Below are 17,386 nucleotides of genomic sequence, written 5' to 3'. Positions count from 1 at the left end.
GAATAAATATTGAATAACAATGGAGAAAGCACACATCCCTGTCTCACTCCTCGCTGAATTTTTATACCTTCTACACTGTCATCCTCCAAAGTCACTGATGCTGATTGGTTCCAGTACAAGTTTGTTATTATTCTGAGATCTTTATCATCTATTCCAGTCATTTTCAATATCTCAACCATTCTCTCATGTTGAACCCTGTCAAATGCCTTCTGATAATCCACAAAGCATGCATATATATCCTTGTTCACATCTCTGCATCTTTGGAATAGCACCTGGATACTGAATAAGGCCTCTCTTGTTCCGACAGAATTCCTAAACCCAAATTGCGTAGCTGATAATTGCTCTTCACAAAGCTTGTAAATCCTTTTATGTATTATTTTCAGGAATATCTTCAAGAGATGGCTCATTAGGCTGATTGTTCTATATTGATCACATTTTCTAGCTCCCGCCTTCTTTGCCAATAGAATAAACTCTGACTCCAGCCACTTCTCAGGAATGCATCCATTGTCATATATACGGTTGAACAAAGAAGTCAGCCATTTAATATTATCATCATCTAGAAGTTTCATAAACTCTGCCTGGATGTTATCAGGGCCTGTTGCTTTTCCAGCTTTTGTGTTTTTTATTGCATTTATTACTTCATCCATTAATATTTCTTGCCCTGTTTCGCAGATTATATTTGGAAGCACTGCTCTATTATCGTGAAATAACTCTTCTATATGTTTTTTCCACATCAGTTTAACTCTCTCTTTGTCAACAATAATTATTCCATTTTCATCCACCAGTCTATTCAATGATCTTCTTTCAATTCTACATATAGCATTGATTCTCTTATAGATGTTGAAATTGTCGTGACGTGCTTGGAGAGTTTCTATCTCGATACATTTATTGGTTATTTCTTTTTCTTTAGCTTCCCTTATTTTCTTCCTGATGATTTTGTTGATATTTTTATATTCCTGAGGATTATTCTTCAAAGTCCTTCTTTCCTCAATCATCTTAAGAATGTCATTTGTCATCCATGTCTTCCTCCTTTTGACACCCGGTTTCAGATATTCCTTCTTGATGCTATCCACAGTGGAAGTCAATGCTACCACCTCTTCTTCAACACAGGCCATATTGGCAATCAACCGAACATCCTCATTCAGTCTTGATTTCACTTCACTTTTCAAGTTTGGCTCCATCAATTTATTCATATCAAAACTCGGTTTACACTTCTTGATTACCTTCTTCAATTTGACCTTGAAATCGCCCACTAACAGAATGTGATCTGATTGTATGTCAGCACTTGGGTATGTTTTTGCACTGGTACAGCTGTTTCTGTATCTTTTATTAACCAGGATAAAATCAATTTGATTCCTTATTATATTTTCTGGCGAATCTCTTGGTGACTTCCACGTATAAAGTCTTCTGGGTGGTAATGTAAAGAAAGTATTCATTATTACAAGACCTTCTTCTCTTGCAAAGATGCTCAATTGATTTCCACGTTCATTTCTCTCTCCTAGTCCAAATGAACCTATACAATCACCATCACGTCCCCTTCCAATCTTTGAGTTGAAATCTCCTATAAGTATGTTCACATCTTGTTTTGGTAACTGCCCCAACACCATCGTGATCTGTGAATAGAATTCAGCCATTTCTTCATCTGGATGGTCTGTTGTTGGAGCATACACCTGTATGATGTTCAGAGGTGTAGGAGACGTTCTTATTTGTAATAGCATGACTCGCTCTGAGACTGGAATGAAATTTGTGACACTATCTGCTACTGATTTACTTACTATGATTCCCACACCACACTGAAAACTTCCATCTGATGTTCCAGAATAGTAAACTCGATATTTACCAATATCACAGTAGCTTGCTCCTGGCCAACGCATTTCACTGATGCCCATGATCTTGATATTCAACCTTTCCATTTCCAGTATCATACTCTACAAACTACAATTATTTTCTTAGTCTCAACAAACATTCAGCGAAACAGTTATTTCCCCATGAACGAGTATTTTCATATGAAACGTTCCTTTATTATCTTTCTCAATAATAGAAAAGTAAGCTTTGTACAGAATTAATTTATTGTTGCGGTGTTGTTCAAAGTGATTGATTATTTAAGTTTTATTGTAGATTATTAAACTACTGCTACTTCATTGCTATTGAATAATAATATTTTACTCAGTATGCTATACATTTTTCTAGAATATTTTTATTTTGTATTTTCCTGCTTTTCAATGTAGCCTACTATGATTATTTGATGTGTATTCACCGATTTGGCCAATAAAAATTGATTTGTTTATAATTGAAGTGCCTACGATCATTTAGAAAACGTTCTCATTTCCAGTCGTCGCAGGGAAGCATACCAGGACTCCTGAGGCCGCCACAGATGACAGTGAACAACCTGAGCTCGCCCAACTCTCAGCCCAACTACACCCTAGGCGTTGGACCCGGCCCGGGGCGTCGGATCAGTCTGACGGCCCAGGCGTCCAACAACGGCCAATCGACAATCAAGCGGGATTCCAATCCGAATGTGTAAGTTATTTTTTCAATTCCAATTCATTTCAAACAAATTATTTCAAACCTTATCCATCGATCCATTGATAATGGTTATTTAAGTAGTATTATCAAGAGGGATTTCAATCCTGAGTAAATTATTCCTTCAATTCTTTTTATCATTCTCAATAGTTAATTGAGTAGGAAGGTGAGAGATTGATTGGTGTTGGAGTGTCACCAGAGATCAATCAGTATACAACGTTCATTATAAAATTGTTCTTCATTCCTTACAACAAGTACATCATTAAAATTCATCCAGATATCATTATGATCATTCAATATGCAAAGATCATCCATCGTTTATTCAGTGTTGAAGTGTTTCCAGAGATAATTTTGTGTTTTTCTATCGTTGATTTATTAATAGATGATGAATAGAACGAGGAACATTCTAAGTAAAAGTAAACTCATATGGTTCCTGTTGGTGGGAATTCCCATGGGCAAGGTCCCAACTCGCCGGAATATATCATTTAAGCCGTCAATAGGCCTTTCGACTGTCATACTTCAGCCGTGACCAAGATTAACGTTCCAGGGAAGCATGGAAGTTTCCATCCGATAACACCTGGTCAAAAACTTTTTGTAATGAGTGGATTTGAACCTGGGATCTCTGAGCTGCTATATACACGCAAGCACTCTATTTCAAATAAGATATGATATCTGTTTTATTTGTATTTTTTGTTGTTCCATTAACTTTATAAATTATATTATTGGTACATATAGTCCTAATAAAGTCCTGAAGATTGAAGATTGATCTTTTTTCACTATAGGCCATGCAGGTTTCCCAGAGGCTCTTGGAAGCTGTCTCGTCCGTCGAGGAGGAAATCGCGGACCCCCTCCGAGCCCGATGAAGACCAGGACATTGTTCTCAACAATAATAACAACAATCATTTGCTCACAAGTCCAATGTGAGTATTAAAAAATCATTCTTTTCTACAGTACCGTAATACCTTTTCTTGACATCTGTCATTGCTTCCTTCATATTCTCTCGAAAGTTTGTTGACAGAGTAGAAATTATAAAATGATTTCTCTTTGGCCCATTTTGAACATCTATCTTTGATTATTGTTCATTAATGAACAAATATCATCACTTGAATAGAAAAGACCAAGAAATGTTTCATTCAGTATGAATAATTACCACAATATCAACTTCTCAACTACACAAAAAGGGAAATATCATCACATTTGTGAAAATCCGAAAAATCTTTTATTAGATAAACTCTTTTATGTCTATTCTGATTTTTTTTCAATGGATTGATTAATTGTACAAATCATTACTAATTCAATAAAATGGTTTCTGGCAAAACTATATGATGAGCTCTGAGCTTAAGACTGTTCGGCACACTTTTTCCATTCAAATTAGATAATCTTTTTTAATATAATTGTTAAGATCAATATAAGAGTGAAAAAAGTGGCAACGGAAATTGTTAAGTGGTCCAATAAGCGAGTTATGGGTTGTTAAAAGTGCTAACTCCGTTTTCTTTCCAGATCATAAACGGTTTCGAATTTTCCATTGTAGTATTTTTTAATACATTCAATATATCATTCACTTTGTTCTTATATGCGTTTTTTCGCGGTTTATGCCAAAATAAACAAGTTATCGAATTTACAGAAAATTTTACTTCTTTTATGAACGATATGGGAATAAAATGTTTCAGTTTGGAAAGATACATTTTTTGAATTTTTAAGAGAAGCTCTGTTAATATAGTAGAAACCGTTTATGATCTGGAAAGAAAACGGAGTTAACACTTCAACGACCCATAGCTCGCTCATTAGACCACTTGAAAATTTCAGTTGCCACTTTTTCTCACTCTTATTCTTATAATGATCTTAACAATTATATTGGAAAAGATTATCCAATTCAAATAGAAAAAGTGTACTGAACAGCCTTAAGCTTTCATACCCGTAAGAGAATATGGAAAATAATTTTTTCCTCCACCTACTGTCTAAAGTACTTACTTTACTCCCTGAAACCTAATACTGAAGTGTCACTTTTTCGCTCTCGGTAGTAAAAAACAGAAAAACTCCCTAGGGAGAAAAAGTCGTACTTTTCACTCTAGATATACAAATAACTATTGCAGTGATGTCTAATTTTATCATACTGTACAGTATTATCGATCTGTACCTGATATTCAATTTCCAATTTCGAGATGACAGTTCATTCTCGTCCATCATTTTATCTTGATTTGAATAATTCTAATTTTTGTTTGATGCTTTCAGGCACCTTTCCGATCACTCGCACTGTAATGGCGGATTGTTGGGTACGATTCGCAATCCTCTAGACCGACCTTCTCAGCAGAACAACCGGCTCTGTCCCCAGAGCAGAACGGCGTTGTCTCAGGGAAATTGCCCTATGCCACAGGTCAGATCAATCAACAAACTATAGCTTCTCCAATCTACATCAACTCAACATATTCTGTACTCATTATTTAATCATTAATTATGTTTATTGAAGAATTTATCCTGTGCACTATTCATCCACTGGAGACTTGACTGAATGCCACGGTTCTATCAAGGAGTAGCATACTATTTTGGTTGACAAAACAATACAAGAACTCAAAACTTGAATGTACTAACATCAAGTTCATTAATAGTATCTTACGTCACAAGGACGGGAAGGGGCCTTTTGCAAGAGAGAATGATGTTTCTAGTCGATGCGTTAACCGAGACTAGAATTTCATCCGAGCACTACAAAAGACATTCACGTCCAAGTAACGTACACTATTTTTTGTCATAATAATCTGAAGAAGAATAATTGAGAAATAGAAAACATTACCTGCTTGTGCTGAAGTTACTACATACATTCTATAAACATAGCCTAGTTTACAAATACCGAATCAGGAATTTTGCCGGCTTGATTTCATGCATGGGAAACAGCTGAGATTGAATGACTATGACAAAAAATATTTTTTTTTTTAATCAGTTTCCTATGGCGGATACCTAAAAAGGAAAACCTGTCCGCTGGGAGCGAGTGTCAGTTCATTTAATTCTCTAAATCTTTGAGAAAACTGTAAAAAACAAGATAAAGATTCAGGAGGAAACAAAAAAATTAGAATACTGTTTATATCAGAGAAAAAGGTCTCAACTCCTACGGCCTAATGTCTCGGCCTACCCTCAGTTGAATGTTGTCACCTATTAATTTGGAACGAAATCACCTAGTTAATACCTTTATCAACATTGCAAACAATGCATTACAACAGGTAGTGTTCTTTACAAAAAACATAAATTTCCAAATCCATATTATTATTTGAGTCTCTCAATTTCCACAGGTTGCGTGGGTAGGTGGAGGCGGCGGAGGCGGTGGAGGGACAAGCAGCGGAGGCGGCAGTTCTCTCTCACGACAGAACTCCATGGGCGGAGTTAGCACATGTAGCAGCCTAGGCCACAACCAGCAACAGGCGCTAATTCCACCCAGTAGTCAACCACCGCCCCTCATAGTCAAGCAACAGGCGCTCATCCCGCCTAACAGTCAACCGCCGCCTCTCATAGTCAAACAGCAGCCGGTTGCCGCCCCCGGCATACCACCGCCCCCAAGGGTGCTGCCTTCGCGTCGCGACTCGGCGCTCGTTGTCAATATGGACAATCTCAGGTGGGATATCAACTCACAGAGTCTATTAATTGATATTGATACATTATGTAATAATTTTTCTCATGAATCTTGAAGCTGAATTCTTATTGTTAATGCAGTATTGTACCAAAGCAAAAGCAAACTATAGAAGGGGGATATCTCATTTCTGTGACCAATCTAGAAGGACTCATGCTAGTCTTATGTCAATTTATGTTGTTTCATATTATTTGTGGCTGTATAATCATTGAAATGAATTCAAATTTGAGAGTTAAAGTAAATTTAATTCAACAAAAAACAGAAACACTATAAATAATTGATGTTGTCTTTTTTCTTTAGGGTTACTTCCAATTGATATAAATAGAATAATAATGCTGAGTAACCTTTTTAAATTATTTAGTCGCGACATGTTTCGGCTATAATATATAGTCTTGATCAAGACTTGATAATGGCATTACATAGCCGAAGCATGTCGTGACTAAATAATTTTAAAAAAGGTACTCAGATTTATATTTTTATTTATAATTTATGTTGTTTTCCATAACGTAACTCTTCATAAAAACCTTTTTTTGTAGTTTTAACACTGTGTTTCCATGTAAATATTTTTAAAAAATACTTACTTTTTGATGAGTATTTTCCAAACATCAATGTTTCTAAACTACAAGTGTGAATATAAAGTGTCTAAACTAAAAAGCTACTATAATTTTATAATCTGGTATACATGAATTCTCCCCAGCACACCCTACCATAGAGACAGTTTGTTTGTAAAATAAGTATCGAAGTAACGTAAAATACTACAAATTATCACAATGACAAGTCCCGTTTGAAAAACTACTCATATACTTACTTATTTAGCGAATTCACATCCTGGGGTTTTCCTATCTATCCAATGATCTGCTACCCACTACTCACCTCGCAAATAAGGTATAAATTCGTATGTTAAAACGGAAGGAGATGGTGAGTGGTTTTTCAATTTTTAAGCATGTTTCATGTGCAATCAAAATTGATTATCAAAAGTTAGAGTTCCCTTGTTTTGTAGTGTTATTTTATCGTACAAAATACAGTACATATTACCGTTCATTGTTTGTTAAATGTTTTTTTTTTCGTTCACCATTTCTGTTATTTTCTGTGAATAAAACAAATCATCAATTCATGAATATTGGAGTGAGAATAAATTAAATTTTGATTTCTGCATTTTAGTAAACCGGTGAATAAATTATCGGATGGAGCTGCCCCGCACTCTCCCCTGCCGAAGGTGAAACGAATCAAGCCGGATCTGAGCGAGCGACGCGAGTCCTGCATCGTCCACCAGTCGATCCAGGAGTCCGAACACAATTCACCCGAGCCGCCGCAGAAGATCTTTCTGTTCTTCGAGCCGAAGGGTGTTCTCAAAGAGCGCGATGATTTCTCCTTGTACCTGTTTCCTATTGATAGTCCGTGAGTATCATTCTCAGGATCCTAATATAATCATTTAAGTAATCATATCATTCTTTAAACCGAATATTGATATTTTGGAACCTTTCCTCAACTGAGAAAGTTAATTATATAGCCAAATCCATATAACTTAGTAGTTCTATAACAGAACTATCTATATTTTTATGTATCGATGCAAGATCTATGAATTTTAAGGATTTTATAGACCTTGTATCGATGTATCAATTCGTTCCACTCATAAACATTTTGGTAGAGAGTTAGTGGGGAGGATATTTTTAATATTCTTCCCAAAGAATGGACATTGATATGTCCAAAGCTCCGCCAATTTATGTAGATGCATAACAATATGATTATTATCTATAGTTATTATATTACAAATTGCTTTTTCATATAATATACAGTTCAATAGTTATTTTCTTAGTCTATATTATGTAAATTCATCTATAACTTTGCTGTATTGTAAGCTATTGTATACAAGTGTATAAGCCAGTATATATTGTAATCTACATAAATAAAGTACTCAATCAATCAATCAATCAAACATCCCAAAGTTCCATTTGCAAATGCAGCTAAGTATCTGGGAATTACAATCGATGCAAAGCTGCGATGGAAATCACTCGTCAAAGAAAAAGAAAGAAGAATTGAATTCAAGCCTTTCACACTACAATAAATTACAGTACTATCATATTAGCAGATTCTTCGGCCAGTATGGTTGTATGGAATCCAGCTGTTGAGCAGTGCTAGTAATAGTCACATAAACACCATTCAGAAATTCCAGAACAAGGTATTGAGGAATGCTGTCAATGCTCCATACTTTGTCAGGAGCTTGAACCTCCGCATGGACCTGCAGATGGAATCAGTCGATGTCATGACCACAAAGGCTCTATATCACCAGAAAATCACCAGAACATTCAACTTCTACACCTCATTGACAACTCTACTACTGCAAGGAGACTGAAAAGGAAGAAACGTACATATTTCGTATAAATTTGATAACAGAGTCAAAATGTAAAAGTGGAACTGAAAAGAACAGTGCATGGGCATTGCTCAATTAGAGCTGTGAAGGGATGATAACCCCCTTTAGTGTGAAACTTTCTATTAATGTAAGCTAGGATTAAACTGTTCATTAGACAAGGTATTATATTGCTGTCAAATTACATTTAGAAGAAAATTGTTCACTCAATAATTAGCTAGGCTATAGAAGTATACAAATATCTTGGTCTGGAATGTATAGAACCGATAACCCACAGAGATCAAGTGGGAAAGAATGATACCTCAAACATTTGAAACTACTTTTTCGCCCCACTTGGATGTAATGAGCTGGTTTTCATGCGTCATATGGAGGCCGAAAATTATTGTTTTCTGACCAGGCCGGTAAAAGTTTTACGGCCCTAGGGCTGTAAAATAACCTTGAAGTCAGCTGATTCTGATTTGATGTGAACGTGTTTACAAAATGGTTTATGAAACGGAATCAGTTTATGCTTCTAGAATTGAATAAGTATTCTGCAATAAGATACTATCATTTTATTTGGATGAATAAAATACAGATAAGATATATATTATAAACTATTCAAATTCGATTTTTAGAGTAGGATAGAACTTCTAACCTAAACTTCCAAAGTCAACGACAACAAGCATTGTTGACGTTGACATTCAGATTGGCAAAATTTCAAGTGTGCTAAAACAGCTGATCAAAAAACTTTTTATTGTTATTTGTGTTTATCATTCAAGAATCAAAACATTTATAATAATATCTTATTGTCATTTGGAAGAATAAAAAGTATAAACTCAACCTCTTACATAATTGAACATAATCTTTTATGTTATTTAGACAAACCAGAATAAAAAATAAAAATACTTGGACAATTTCCTGATATTCAGATTACCTCAGATTTGCTAGAGCTATGACCTTCCTGTTTTGCTATCAGAAGTGCCTAATAAACAATTATTCTCATATTTATATTGTTTATTTTTCTGTGTGGCGAAAAATAACGTTCTCACCATGGGCAAACATATGTTTTTCTCAATCTTTTCTAGTCCTCGGCCTACGGCCTCGGACTTGAAAACCGATTTCGAGCCGGAAAAGTCTCATTTTCGGCCCTAGGTGCGAAATATACTATTACGTACATCCAACATTGTGCAAGATTGTTATTGTTTTTAAAACGTTTTCTTCCATCCAGTGAATTCTGCTACGGTACCATACAGGTTTGGAGAACATTTAATTTTCACAGTTTTGTAGGGATCTTTTCACAGTTTTGTACGGATCTCTCTCAACTTCTTATTATTTTCTTCTTCCTGTACAAATAGTTTTATAAACTAGTCTTGTATTATATTGTGCCAATAATTACAGGAGTTATTATTGAGCTTTAATGAATTTCTTACTTATAAAAACTGATAAATTGTTGTTTTGTATTTCTGTTTCAGGTTTAGATTAGCGTGCGAGAAATTCGTGACACAGAAGTGGTTCGATAACGCAGTATTATTATTCATAGGATTAAATTGCATAACATTGGCCATGGAGAGGCCGAACATTCCCCCCGATAGTAGAGAGCGTCTTTTTTTAGCCACCGCCAATTATATATTCACTGTTGTATTTGCCGCCGAAATGTTCGTTAAGGTGAGAATATGATTTGTTCAAATATAAATTAATAAAATAATATTCAGATTTCAGCAAATATTCATCAATTTTCTGTGCTGTTGTGTAGGTGATGTTGTAATATCATGATGTTTATTGTGTACTTCTCTTTTATAAATATTATATTATTTTTAAATCATACATTATCTCTCTTATTGAGTATACAAACAAGGAGAAATATTCTGTCACTATTCGTTTGAAAACCTAGGCGTGATACCAAGCTCTTGATATTGAGAATCGAAGTCATGAAATTATTAATAATTAACCTGACAACCACTTGGATTACTTTATTTGCTGAACTAGATACAGTGAGATAACAATACCAAATGTTCTGGTACAAATTTTAAAAAAAACTTATGATAAAGATACTATAACAAGAAAGAGAAGTACAGTGGATTTTAATAGTCTATTATAGGAAGGATAGAGAGAGAAATGGGATAATAACAACTCTCCAATTACAGTATTACTCTCTAATAATGTTCTAGATAACTAAGCTTAAAATTAAAAAAAACCCTTAGTAAGCTTCAAAATTCAATAGAAAACTTGAAAAATCTTTCCTCATGATTTTTTCTATTGATGAACTTAAAAATGAAGGAGAAAATTCTAGGAAAGTAGGATATCCTGTCCAATAGACGCGAGCACAAAAATCGACAAAAGCTTCAAGCTCCACAATTTATAAAGAAAACTTGAGAATGCATCAATTTAGCAATTTTATACAATTGATGCTTTCACTTACCTTGATCATCAATATTCTTTTCTGTATTTTCAGGTTGTTGCAGCTGGTATGTTTTATGGTAAAGAAGCGTACTTTACCTCAGGCTGGAACATAATGGATGGATCTCTAGTCATTATATCAATTATCGATCTACTTATGTCTCTTGTTTCCTCAAATAGTCCTAGGATTTTCGGAATACTCAGGGTAGGTATAATTTCTCATTATCTTATGAAATGACAATATAATATCAAATCAATCAAATCTAGTTCATTGTTCCATTGCCATAAAATATACATGATATTTTTTTCAATTTTTCCAATCATCATTTACCCACACAAGATAAATACAAAAATAAAGATTGATATTCACTATATTATTGGAAATAGAAGTCATCACCAATGATCCGAGTATCATTGATTACTTTGATAAATGTATTATCATATTATATCGTAGAAGTTGAATATCAAAGTACACTTTTCAATAGATACTTTTATTTTTTTACATGTTTCGACTTCAAAGCCATTTTCAAGTGAATCTCAACTTTTACTTTTCATGTGAGTCCAAAAAAAAGCGCTGGACACGGAAGTGAACATCGCATAAAATTGCTTTCATATTATTGATCTTGATAGGTTTCTTTCTATTTTTCAGGTTTTCAGGTTATTAAGGTCTTTAAGACCTCTGCGAGTGATAAACAGGGCACCAGGCCTAAAACTGGTCGTTCAAACCTTACTGTCTTCTCTCCGTCCTATTGGTAACATTGTTCTCATCTGTTGTACGTTCTTCATCATATTTGGCATTCTAGGAGTACAGGTAAATAATCACATTCTACGATAAACTAAACTATTTCCTACTTTTAGTTTTCTCAAGTTGCGTACAAACTTGAGAGCATTTTCCTCTATATCTATGCTCGTCATCTATATCTGTATCCATGTATCCATTCAGCAGTTTTCAGAAATCATGATCAGTGAGAGAGTGAGTGAGTCATTCATTCAGAGATTGAGTGAGTCAGTTAAGAATTTTATGAGTATAGATTTGTACAGAAAGTGTAAGATACAATAAGCATATCATGAGCTGAACAAAAGCGAAATGGGCGTGTTCGTGGCGCTTAAGTTTGTACGCACCTTCATGTATACGCTATTTTATTCTTCACACTGTGAATAAGTTCTCGTGAATTTATTGCTTGATCCTCACTTCCAAATACATGAAGAGTTATCTCCTTTCATCCTAATCAGTTTCAATAACCACACACAAGCCTGGAGTTCATGATGCGGGCATCATCTTCAGAAAAAATTATCAACTACAACCATGGAAAATCATATCCAAATACAGTATATTGATAACTAATGGAACATCTATTGTGACAAATAGAAATAGATACAATAGAAGATAATTTTCTCATTTCGCTCTGATGCTAATTAAGGTCACATTCGTGAGCAGCTTGTTTCATTATCCAAAGTGATCGATTTTGAAAAAAAATCAATGATTAAGCAATTTAATATTCCAGCACATTTGTATACAATATAATTACTTTCTAATACAATGTTCCGTATTTATTTATTTTTTAATAGAATCACTTGAAGCCCAATCGATATTAGTCTGATATAAGCCTGATTCGATAATCGTAATAATTATTATTCTCAGCTCTTCAAAGGAACGTTCTTCTACTGTGAAGGTCCAAATATAAAGAATGTCCGTAACAGAACTGATTGTTTGGCGGATAGAAGGAACGTGTGGATCAATCGCAAATACAATTTCGATGATTTGGGGAAAGCGTTGATGTCACTTTTTGTACTTTCGTCACGTGATGGCTGGGTCAACATCATGTATACAGGGCTGGACGCTGTCGGTGTTGATCAACAGGTAAATTCAACTTAATTCACTCTCATAAAATAATATATACATTATATAATAATTTACGAGAACTCAACATAAATATCAACGAGTAATTGATGGAAACCATAATTTTATTGTGCGTTATGAATCAGAAAATCTCATAGCCCTCTTGAACTAATAAAAGGTACCTGAAATTCAATACTGTAATTATAAATTTAATACAAAATCTAAACCAATTGACCAGCCACGTACTTGAACCAGTAAGGTAACTTAACTGAGATTTATGAAGTAGTACTTGGAATTCAATACATTAATTAGATATTAAATACAAAATTTGAGCCGATTGACCAGCCATCTTGAACCAGTAAGGTAACTTGACTGAAATTCAAGAAGTAGGAATTTTATATCTATTGACCAGAGAAATATTTTATTCTTAAATTCTAATTGCACTTGTACCGTTCTTCTTCGATTATAATGCTCACAATGATACTGATACTTTGAGGGAGTCCAGCTTCATACTTTAGCGAGTACCTTACACTTTTTTGTTTCTATAGTGTGGTCCACGTTATAATGGCAGTGTTTGTTTAGCAATGTATTGCTATCCCTGTCTATCATTCAACAAAGCGGATAGTGCTATCTCTTTCTCGCTTTGCTCTGCTGCCAGATCGTCTTTTAACAATGTAGAATTAGTAATTAATCAACAAAATATTTCATCTTAATCATGAAAATTCATTATGGAATTATTAAAAAATATAAGTTATTGCTTAATAAAATATAATTTATTATTTTCAACGAGAATGAACAGTTAATATAACATTAATAAACCTGTATCAGCTACAGGTTTATTAGAAGGCATTATGCCGTCTATAGAAGGCATTGACAAGGTAAAGGATCGGCTATGTTGTTCTGCTATCTTTCCTCTTTGCCATTATATAAAGTGGACCTCACTATAGTAGCCTACTGTATTGAAGATTGGACAAATCAACTAGATCAGGTCTGTATTTGCCAAGAATATTATGAGCAGAGATTAAATCTAAATATTCTTCATGTTTGTTGTATAGCTTTTTGGATATTCCAAGCTCTACAGTACACTAAAGTTTTATTGAATTGATTTGTCTATCTCTGAACATTCTTATTTGATTAATAATTTACAGAATAATTTATTCTTCTACATGTTTTCTGTTCACAGCCAATTGAAAACTATTCGGAATGGAGGCTGTTGTACTTCATCTCTTTTATCCTGCTGGTCGGGTTCTTTGTGTTGAACATGTTCGTCGGAGTAGTTGTTGAGAATTTTCATAGATGTAGAGAAGAACAAGAGAAGGAGGAGCGTGTGAGGAGGATGGCGAAAAGAGCGAAACAAATGGAGAAGAAACGGAGAAGTAAGTGTTCTATCATCGTATTAATCTATCGTATTATAGTCTATCGCTTTATAGTGTATGATTAATGCAGTATAAATGAAACTCAATCTACGAATACCAACTGTGAAAAGTGTACTATCAGAGCTAGAATAAATACAATATATGAGAATCGTCTGATAATAATGGAGAACTAAACGTTTTTGGAAATTCTGTTCATCTTTGTTGTTACTTTGTTAACTTTGTGTATTCTGTTTCAGAAATGCACGAGCCTCCCTATTATACGAATTACTGCAAATCTCGTCTATTTGTACATAACGTTGTTACGTCGAAATATTTTGATCTAGCGATAGCGGCCGTTATTGGGCTCAATGTGATAACAATGGCACTCGAATTTTATATGATGCCGAAAGTAAGTACCAATTTCATTTACGAGTAATCGATTTTTTTCTCGAGTAACCATTACAGCGATCATCGTCAACTCGTACCTACTCATTCTAGAATTACTTTCTTACTTACTTACGAAGCGCTACAGCCCTTGGATTTTGGCCTCCTCAACAGTTCGCCTCCAATCATCTCTGTCACATCCTCGCCTCCTACAGTTTCTCACTCCCAAGCACACCAGATCTCTCTCTACATCTGAAGCCAGCGGGTTCTGGGGCGACCTCTTCTCCTAGTTCCTTCCATTCCATTCTAGAATTATAATGAAATATTTCCTTAATTGCAATCTTTTGAGATTTCAAGTTGTTTTTCAAGGAGTTTTTCATGACAAAATACGATAATTGTCCTGATCCCAATAATTACAGGTAATAACACTTGATAAAGCCAAACTCAGAAAGCAACTATCAAGTCAACCGGTACGCATTAGAAAAATCTGGTGTGGTACACTCACACAACTTTCCTTGCTCATTGAACTATAAGCCTCATTATCAAACGAGAATAATTTAGGAGAATAACATAATGACGATTGACGGCAACATATTTGCAACTACGATCAGACTACTGTATATGTGTATATTGTTTTCAGAGTACTTTTTCCTTTATGTAAATTGTGAAATTCGATGATTTTTTTGAAATTCGTCAAAACAGCTGTTCTACAGATGAAATATCTCGACTATAACTGTGTTCTTTTTATAAACTGCTCTACCTACCCACGGTATATGGAAGAAGAAAAAGTAAAAACCGTGTACCTACTGTACCTACCTCATGCACGAGAAGGAGGTTACAAAAACCATTTCTCAAGGATTGGGTGGACCCCCCATTAGTACCCCAGGAAAAAGACTCATGTCAGTTGAAAGAGCTAATAAATAACTATACAGGGTATGGATTTGAAAAAATCGTTAGAGCCGTTTTTGAGAAAATCGTGAAAAACATGGTTTTTTAGTAACTGTAATTTTTCTCAAGAAATTACGGAGCTCCTGCAATTTTCTCAGAAATGAGACTCATGTCAGTTGATAGGGCTTATAAATAGCTATCCATGGTATAAATTTGAAGAAAATCGTTTGAGCCGTTTTCGAGAAAACCGTGAAAAACATGGTTTTTTAGTCATTATCCGCCATTTTTCTCAAGAATATTACGGAGCTCCTGAAATTTTTCCTGAAATGAGACTTATGCCAGTTGATAGGGCTTATAAATAGCTATCCATGGTATAAATTTGAAGAAAATCGTTAGAGCCATTCTCGAGAAAAATGTGAAAAACATGGTTTTTTAGTAATTATCCGCCATTTTTTCCGCCATCTTGAATTGAATTTCTTATTGTCGGGTCCTCATGGTATAGGGACCTTATGTTTAAAATTTCAAGTCTATCGGATAATTAGGAATGGAGTTATCGTGTTCACAGACATACACACATACACACACACACATACACACACACACATATACACACACACAGACCAATACCCAAAAGTCATGTTTTTGGACTCAGGGGACCTTGAAACGTATAGAATGCTTGAAATTGGGGTACCTTAATTTTTTTTGGAAAGCAATACTTTCCTTACCTATGGTAATAGGGCAAGGAAAGTAAAAATGTATGAATTCAGGGCTAAACATTTATTTGAAATTTATTTTTAAATCCTGACGATGGTGTGATCACCGAAACTAGTAGTTTGTATTCTTATTTTATTAATTTCAAAGGGTACTATAATTCTATTTTATAAATATAATTATGTGGGACAATATATTCATAGATTACTCTGTATGGGTAATGGGTCAATTCTTGGGAAATCATACACAAGAATATTCTTCTCATCAACACTACTTGAAGAGAGGGAGTACGTGTGTGTGTGTGTGTGAGTAGAAGAGAGTGGGAATGATAGAGAATGCCAAAATCATAGCTCAATAATAACGGACCAATGGCAGCAAGCCACGCGCCTCCCAGCTCTCCATATTCTCTTCTGATTGGTATATTAGAACGCCAACTGCTAGTAGGTGGTGCCAGCTTCTGGGTTGTACCTGTACACCTTACAGAGTGTACCCTAGTCCAACCTAGCATTTCTGAGTAACTCCAAAAACATAAATCAGCAGTCAGCTGGATGATCAATTTTTTCTTATGCTCTTTCAATGTTATCCTGTTACATCCTCAAGAAGGATAAGGGAGTTGGCTAACGAACTCGATCTGTATAATGGTTCAAGGAATAGGCCTATGTGTTGAAAGTTCAAAGTTGATTGATGAAACTAATCAAAAGTAATCGTCGAACAAACAAACTCACGAACGGACAACGATAAAGGCTCTAGTAATCATTAAGATCTTATTACGTGTCACCTGGTCATATGGGACATATATATGATTCATATATTTTATCTCATATTGATCAGGATTTTAGAGTTTTATTTTACGAAAAGTTTAATGAACGGTGTTTCTGCCTTTGAACAGTTTTGTCATCGACAGAAAGATTGTTTATTTCACTTGTTATCAAAATTATTGTAGTTTCTCTTTTGTTTTTCATAACAAACGTGCTCGGCTTGTGCGACTGATAAAAATATGTATTTGAAATGGCTTCATGTTTGGCATTGACTGAGTTATATATTAATACCCAAAATTTTTACTAGTCGGTGTGTGAGCTCGTTCGTTAGGACTGAGAGTAAAAGTCCGGCTGTTCTGGTGAAGGGGATAGATTTTGTTCTTGTTTTATAATACAGTTTTCCTGTCACAGTTCGGGCAGTTTAAAGAGAATTGTATTATTGAATAAGAAGGGATCTGAACCCACTTCATTAGATCAGTTTTTTTATTTATTTTTCATTAATAATTAACGTCGCGATTAACCAGTGGATGCCAGTGGATTATCATAAAGGTAGGTGACTACTGAGTC

At 34.7% G+C, this 17,386-nt stretch overlaps 1 protein-coding gene across 11 annotated transcripts in view; it reads left to right on the top strand.

Annotated features, from left to right (window-relative positions):
- LOC111047592 (voltage-dependent T-type calcium channel subunit alpha-1G) overlaps window positions 1–17,386 on the top strand; it is a 408,419-nt gene that overhangs the window by 363,722 nt on the left and 27,311 nt on the right. For all 11 annotated transcript variants that reach the window (XM_039434132.1, XM_039434130.1, XM_039434138.1 and 8 more), the window contains 11 exons: window positions 2,333–2,520; window positions 3,306–3,443; window positions 4,756–4,897; window positions 5,805–6,124; window positions 7,301–7,537; window positions 9,959–10,151; window positions 10,939–11,088; window positions 11,533–11,694; window positions 12,526–12,744; window positions 13,907–14,099; window positions 14,336–14,487. In XM_039434132.1, coding sequence (XP_039290066.1) covers window positions 2,333–2,520; window positions 3,306–3,443; window positions 4,756–4,897; window positions 5,805–6,124; window positions 7,301–7,537; window positions 9,959–10,151; window positions 10,939–11,088; window positions 11,533–11,694; window positions 12,526–12,744; window positions 13,907–14,099; window positions 14,336–14,487 — 2,094 coding nt within the window. The remainder of the gene's footprint in view (window positions 1–2,332; window positions 2,521–3,305; window positions 3,444–4,755; window positions 4,898–5,804; window positions 6,125–7,300; window positions 7,538–9,958; window positions 10,152–10,938; window positions 11,089–11,532; window positions 11,695–12,525; window positions 12,745–13,906; window positions 14,100–14,335; window positions 14,488–17,386) is intronic.

Source organism: Nilaparvata lugens, chromosome 8, assembly GCF_014356525.2.
Source record: "Nilaparvata lugens isolate BPH chromosome 8, ASM1435652v1, whole genome shotgun sequence".
NCBI classification, from domain to species: domain Eukaryota; kingdom Metazoa; phylum Arthropoda; class Insecta; order Hemiptera; family Delphacidae; genus Nilaparvata; species Nilaparvata lugens.
The sequence above is the reverse complement of the archived record's forward strand: the minus strand, read 5'-3'. Positions and strand labels throughout refer to the sequence as shown.